The following is a 7875-nucleotide window of genomic DNA, read 5'->3' on the forward strand; positions in this document are numbered from 1 at the left end:
GTTCGAAAATATAAGGACACAGATCGTGTCGTATAGCCAGCTGGAGACGATGTCTCCTGGGGCTAAATTACAGCAACATTCGTCCTAAACCAGGACTGCCATGTCATGCTAGCAAGCAATCTTTACTACACATATTTCTTTTATATATTATTTTGCTGCTTACATATTACAGGTGTTACACCTGATTACTTGAGTGAGATGATACAGTGGTGGACTCACTGGACAAGGGAGTTTGGTGCTGCCAATATCTGAGTAGGGGGACAAAGATGCAGGTCTTCAGGTTTCAAGACTTGGACACTCACCGGGGTCCTTAAAAGTTGCCTGAACTCCATTGGTACCAGAAAACTTTTCAGGATTACGGGTTACCATTGCTTGGATTTTATATCCAATTAATGACAGTTCTCAGAGACTGGAATGCATTCTGGTGCTTGTATGATTTGGGAACATCAGCTCAGCTTGTTTGTGCATGTTGCTCAATTTGATGAGCTGAGTCCTGTGTACCATGTTCTCATGTCTGAGAATCTAGCTGTGGTGACAGCTCATGCTGACAAGCCACATGCCCCATGGTTCCAGCAAATGAGGAAATATCTTACAGAGATGGAGACAGACTGGGAAACTGCTCAGAGGGTTGCCTGGCAGGACCCAAGCAAATACCAACAAATGGTAGATGCAGCATCATGCCCTCAATACCTGACCTGGCTTACTTATTATGAAGTTCCTGAAATTTAAAGTCAACAAAAATCAAAATCCTTGTGCTTGAAGAATAAAGGGAGTTTCCTATAAACCATGAGCAAATGAGAGCTGGAATCACATTGGTAGAATAGATACAAGTTTGTCATTGTATATCTAATGAGACCAAAGTTTTAACTCGTTTCTCTACAACTCAGCATCTCTTTGAAAATCTTCTACAATCATCAGCCACATTCCATCAATGTTAAAACTTACTTCTTACAGTTTTCTAGAATCAGTAAGCTCATCACTTAGTACCATATTCAGAGAAAAAAAGAAAAAAAGTATATACTGAGAGAAAATAAAGAATACAGAGAGAGAGAGAAAGAGAGAGAGAGAGAGAGAGAGAGAGAGAGAGAGAGAGAGAGAGAGAGAGAGAGAGAGAGAGAGAGAGAGAGAGAGTGTGTGTGTGTTTTGGAAAGTGAAGATAAGATAAAAAAAAAGAGTAAGACAAGAGACTTACAGTTAATTAAAAATAATCTCTGGAAAATAGATTAGACTAATTAAGAATATAAAATGATAACAAAAACCACAACTTACCTTTTGTGTTTGAAACTGATGTGCATACTGGAGGACTGAGACTCCTCTGTCAAAGGTGAAAGAAAAAAATGTGGTTAAATATACGTATAAAGAAATTTGAAGCTTAAAATAATGTCTGTAATGATCTATTATTATTATTATTATTGTTGTTGTTGTTGTTGGCTTGCATGAGTGTTTTGCAATCAAGATCAATGTTCTTGACACCAGGTCACAACCAGTTTCCTTTGATATCAAGGACCTTTCTTACAATCCTTAAATTTATTATCATCATTATCATTAAGGTGGCGAGCTGGCAGAATCGTTAGCACGCCGGGCGAAATGCTAAGCAGTATTTTGTCTGTCGCCATGTTCTGAGCTCAAATGCCGCCGGGGTGGACTTTGCCTTTCATCCTTTCGGGGCTGATTAAGTAACAGTTATACACTGGGGTCGATGTAATCGACTTAATCCCTTCCCCCAAATTCGAGGCCTTGTGCTTCCAGTAGAAAGAATTATTATTATAATGATAATAATAATAATTATTATTATTACATTTTTACCATAGTATTTCATGTTTTATTTGTAGTTCTATTTTCCCTCTACAACTTTTGTGTATCATTTCTGAAATTTGAATAAATCTTACCTCTTTTCAGACATTTGATGACAAAATGCCTAGAAGGGGGGGGGGCAATTTATCTGACAACCCAATATTAAGTGTATGTGTGTGTATATGATGGTGGTGGTGGTGGAATCGATTTAATTGATTTTACTTGTTACCAGAAAAATTATTGGTTTCATGCCTAAACCCCAAAAATTGATATTTCAATATTTTAAGATAGACTGAAAACGTTCAGGAAATTTTGTTGATATTAATTTCTTCAGAATAGTTACAAGGAGAATGTTGAAATGCATCCAGTCCACTGATTCAGCCATGTCTCGGCACATTACAGATAAGTATTTAACAACATTTTGATTGACCGGATGCAGTACCAGGCAGTGGCTCTCATGGCTTCTCATCTTAACTGATTGGATGTGTTATTATATACATAGTTTTGTCTTGGCATAAAAGATGGGCTACAGCAAATATTCTGCTTAATACCACAGATTTGCTTGTCAGTTGTTTGACCTTAACCAGTTGAGCATGTCTCTTGGTGGCTGACGACATGTGCATCTCTGATCACGGGCAGAAGTAGTGGGAGAGCATCATAGCCATGTGTTGAGAGGAATTCTTTGGAGTTTGGATAACTCACCTTTGGAAACATGGGTGTTTCATGCAACAACCTTAAACAACCCTTATTCAGGGACCTTTTGCTCGGGATGGGCTACTCGACCTCAAGAAAATTCTAACTGGGCCCCACCTGCAAGGTCATGTGCTGTTTATCTTGATATGAAATCACTATGTCACCCATATGCTTGTGATGCATGTGCCTGCTATACCCTTATCAAATGGATAGTCATGATGAGTATACTGGACTTTGTATATTTTACCCCAGTGTCACTTTGATAGAATGCACTGCTCTGTCACTCAATAATAATAATAATGATAATAATAATAATATCAACAACAACAGCAATAATAATAATGATGATGATTTGTAGCATGAATAGAAGCGTATCTATCAGTATTTATATAATTCAATATATTAAGATCAAGTTATTTTAATGTTGTTAATTGATAAAATTATATAAAGCTCGTTCACAGTTAGAAATGGTTAGGAAGTAATTTATACTGCTTCATTAATGTAAGCACATACAACATTGAAAGTATTTCAGAAAATACTTACCCCCACCAGTCAGGATTAAATATATAGAAATATATCATATACACTCGTACGCCACACACACACACAAATTGACAATACAGAAAATAGAAAAAAAAAAAAAAAAAAAAAAAAAAAAAAAAAACAAACAAAAATTAACCTGGAGACATTGATTGATATTTTTTTTTCTTAAGTTAATTGTGACAGTATTTCTAACATAAAACTGCTGAAATTTCAATTAATTTGGAAGACAATCATGAATTACGAAAACAATTTGAAAGGTTTAGTATAATAGGTACCGTATATGATGGCAATATAAGACACACTATTCCCCCCCCCCCAAAAAAAAAATAATAAATAAACTAAAAAGCTAAAAATCACTCAGGTTGTATATATATGGGTCTCCCATAAGCTTCTTTTTTTTTTTTTTTTGCATGTTTTATCACTAATCACATAGAACATTTTTTTTCTTTTGCTGTGTTGCTTACTTTTTACATACAGTAATGTTTTCTGCTATAGCTAGGGTACTTTTTTAATGTACTAGTAGATTGCTTCATATGTTACAAGTTTTAATATACTAAAAGCATTTTTTTCCCTTTAATATGTTCAGCTGAAATTGGGGAACATTTAATATGCTTGCTGATCTTTTATGCCATCAAATACAGTAACACCTTTTTCATTTACCTGTATATCAAGCAGGTGTTTGGATCATAAACTTAACAGAATGTTTTTATACAAAATCAAGATGGGTGGTTTTAATTTAAATATGGATTCAGAACAAGCAGTTTTGTGTTGAAGAACCAGAGGTGAACTTGGGCAGATTGATTTGAAAATGGTTAAGGAAAGACTGTCAACCGTAACAAAATAGATGAGTGTGAAATACGGTTTTGGTTTTAGATTTTGTTCCAGTTATTTCTGAAAACTGAAGCAAAATATTTTAAAGACAGGTCAGTGGATTTATATTCTTAGAAACTGACTAGCAATGACACATATTGTGTACACATGGATGGACACACATAACATATATAGATATACACGTGTATGATTTTGAAGTGTTTAGTTCAAAGATACAGTCATTGCGTAGGAAAATGAGATCATAAAAAATTAACATAGAAATAATACAATTTTTAATTAATAAAAAAACAAGCATTTAAGTAATAAATATATTAATAAAGGCCTGTACGCATGTGTATGTACAAACATACATACATTTATGCATGTATATATGTATGTGTGTCTGTGCATGTGTGTGTATGTATATAATTGTTGAATGATTCTGTTTAAAGATGAAACAAAAAATGGAAAAAACTACAATTAAAAACTGTGTTCATAATATAGCAACAGAGTAGATATGTTTATCCGAAAATATATATAAAAAAAAAATTATTAGTTTAAGAAGACAACAAAACTAGTTTTGTTTCCTTCTCTGTTGAACTTGTACAAGAGACAACTAGTCTAGCAATAAAAGAAATGAGATTAGTTTTCATATACAGTGCTCCAACATGACCACAGCTGTATGGGTATATATATATACATGCATATATACACTTATATAAGCAAACAAGCTCAGGCTGATAAAGAAATGCGAAGGGAGGCAACTTCGCTTCCTTTTCGTAAACTTGCTTGTTTCAAAAATTTTGCTTCAGGAAACAGATTTTAATTCAGTGGACACCCTCGAACAGACACTTCAAAATTTCATAAGTGGAACTTCTAAGATTAAGAAAAAAAAAAAATCATTTTTACTGAAATAGAGGCAATAATTAGTTAGAATTATCTATTATAATTAACATTATTTTATTCAAAATGTAATAAATTTCTCTGGGAAGCTGCAAAAAAAGCATTGAAAGAAAGAAATGAAATATGAACAGACAGAAAAATTAAATTATCTATCCATCAAAAAGTAGAAGAAAATTATTAAATTCTGATGAATTTTTTAGGAGGTAAAAATATTACAGTTCTATATTTAAGAGATGAGGAATTATGTACATTATTTACATTCAAGGGATATTTGTCCTCATCTTGTTTGTTGTTCACACGTTCCAGCTGATATAGCCTCCGATCTAATCGGCTGGCCACCTCCCTAAATATTTCGGGCCTTGTGCCTAGAGTAGAAACGATTATGTTCTTGGTTCAAATTCTGCTGGGGTTGACTCTTCCTTTTCATCCTTTTGGGATTGATAAATGAAATACCAGTTACGCATTGGGGTTGATGTAATTGACAAGCCACACGTTCACAAAAATTCTCTCTTAGACACAAACAATTAAAAAAAAAAAAAAACTAACTAAATAACGAATAACCCTTTCTTATTTTGACACAAGACCAGCAATTCAGGGAGTGGGGTGGGGGTGGGGGGTGAGAAAGTTGATTACCTCAACTCCACTGTTTAACTGGTCCTTATTTTGGAAACCCCGAAAGGATGAAAAGCAAAGTTGACTTTGGTGGAATTTGAACTGAGAATGTAAAGGCAGACCAAACGCTTAGCAGCATCTTGTCCAACAGGTTAACGAGTCAGCCAGCTCGTTAGGTTAAATAAACTACTAAGAATACAAACAAATAAGCAAAAAAAAAAGTGAAAGAAACAAATAGTACAACTATCACACACACACACACACAAGTGCACACACAAACACACACACATGCGCACATACACACACACGCATGTGCACACACATATACACACGTGCACACACACGCACACACATACATACACACGTGCACACACACATACACACAAGTGCACACACATGCGCACATACTCACACATGCATGTGCACACACATAAACACATGTGCACACACACACACTTACGTGTTGCTCTTATTAGCACATACATAAAATTTCTCTCTCTCTTTCTTAGATAAACTACCATTCTCTTTGCAATTCACACACATACACATATCTACATGTATAACACACACACACACATGCGTGTATGTAATTCTATACAAAATAAATATATAAATCCAAAAAACAAACAATCAAACAAAAATCCCAAACTCTGGTTTTTAAACGCACACCACCCACCCACCTCTGCCCACCACCTCTCGACTAAAATTATCTTGCAGCATTTAATAATATTGACAAGAGGCCAAAATAGCATATGGACAACAACAATAATGACAATGATGATGATGATGATGATGATGGTGATGATGATGATGATGGTGATGATGATGATGATAGTAAATATGTTGAAAAAATAAAATATTGTCAGTGCTAATGAGAACAGCAACAATAATAATTATAATTTCTAATGATATTAATAAAAAATAAAGCACAATAGACTAACGAATGGCCAGGAATAGGATTCATTTATATTCAATGAAGGACATGTTTTTTTTTTGTTTTTTTGTTTCAGTTCTTTTGTTGGGTTGACAAACGTGGAGTTATTTTCTCTTTTGATTTATTTATTTATATAATTTCCTTTTCATAAATGTCCATAAAATTGTATGGTAATCCTAAAAATTCGTTTCTTTTCTTTGTTTTTGTTATTTTTCTTTCTTCTTTTTATGGAGCTTTTTTGTTTTGCACAATAAAAACCCCAATCGACTCCGATCGATATCTAGTTTTATGGTACCCCATGGCCTTAGGATTCAGTTTTGATAACATAATCAATAAAAAGTAAACAAATAAAAAAATAAAATAAATAAATAATGTTTAAACAGCAACTGTTAATGTGGCGTTGGATTAACTTGGTAAGATTTTGTCTTTGTCTAACATAGTGGTGGTGGTGGTGAGAGGACCCCTGTTTCACATGGAGGATTTCACTTGCATTCAACCCATGTCAGTATGCAATGTGGATGTTGATGATGATGATGATGATGACGATGATGATGATGATGACGATGATGATGACGATGACGATGATGATGATGAGGAGGAGGAGGAGGAGGAGGAGAAAGATTCAAAGTTGAAACCACCTACTGATAACATCTGCAAAAAACCCATCTTTTACATGTTTAAGTTACTGGACTGTGGCCATGCTGGGGCACTGCCTTGAAGAATTTTTAGTCAAACGAATTGATCCCCAGTACTTGTATTTCTAAAGCCTGGTACTTATTCTATTGGTCTCTTTAGCTGAACTGCTAAATTAATAGGGACATAAACACACCAACACTGGTTTGTCAAGTGGTGGTACTGGGCGCAACAAATGCAGACACAAAGATACACATATACGTGTGTGTGTGTGTGTGTGTGTGAGTGAATTCAGGTGACCATGAACAGCAGCAGCAGCTAGAGACTGGCCCTGCCACAGTCTTGTACTTCCAGTAGCCTAAGCACCATGAAGATCTGGACAACCTCTGGGACTTATTTGTTTGTAAGGTTGAGGCAGAGAAAGAAATCCACTGGTCAACAGTTGCTGCAATGAAAACCAGTGCATATTTTTTCACATTGGGATATGCATTAGGTCTGCTACCCAAGAACAAATACATCTAAAGGGGCTTCTGCCTAGTTTCCGTATATTTTTCTTTTAACCCTTTCATTACTGTATTTCTGTTGAGATGCTCTATGTTTCTTTCAATTAATTTTAAATATATGTTTCAGTTGATATAACCACTACGCCATATGCCTGTGGGCATATGGTGTAGTGGTTAAGAGCGCGGGCCACTAACCCCAAGATTCCGAGTTTGATTCCAAGCAGTGACCTGAACAACAGCAGCAACAACATCGAAATATACCTTAGGAATGAGAACACAGGTTCGAAATTTTTCCAAGACACCTGATGAAGGCTGGAGAGTATATCAGCCGAAATGTTATGTTAACAATAAACAAGATGAGGACAAATATCCGTCAAATGTAAATAATGTAAATAATGTACCACCATTTTGTAGCTTAACAATTTTGGAGATGTACAAATATAAACACAC

At 34.9% G+C, this 7875-nt stretch overlaps 1 protein-coding gene across 4 annotated transcripts in view; it reads right to left on the reverse strand.

Moving 5' to 3' along the window:
- LOC106869147 (5'-AMP-activated protein kinase subunit gamma-1) overlaps nt 1–7875 on the reverse strand; it is a 486366-nt gene that overhangs the window by 109631 nt on the left and 368860 nt on the right. For all 4 annotated transcript variants that reach the window (XM_052970373.1, XM_052970371.1, XM_014914748.2 and 1 more), the window contains one exon: nt 1270–1315. In XM_052970373.1, coding sequence (XP_052826333.1) covers nt 1270–1315 — 46 coding nt within the window. The remainder of the gene's footprint in view (nt 1–1269; nt 1316–7875) is intronic.

Source organism: Octopus bimaculoides, chromosome 9 (genome assembly GCF_001194135.2).
Source record: "Octopus bimaculoides isolate UCB-OBI-ISO-001 chromosome 9, ASM119413v2, whole genome shotgun sequence".
Taxonomy (NCBI): Eukaryota; Metazoa; Mollusca; class Cephalopoda; order Octopoda; family Octopodidae; genus Octopus; species Octopus bimaculoides.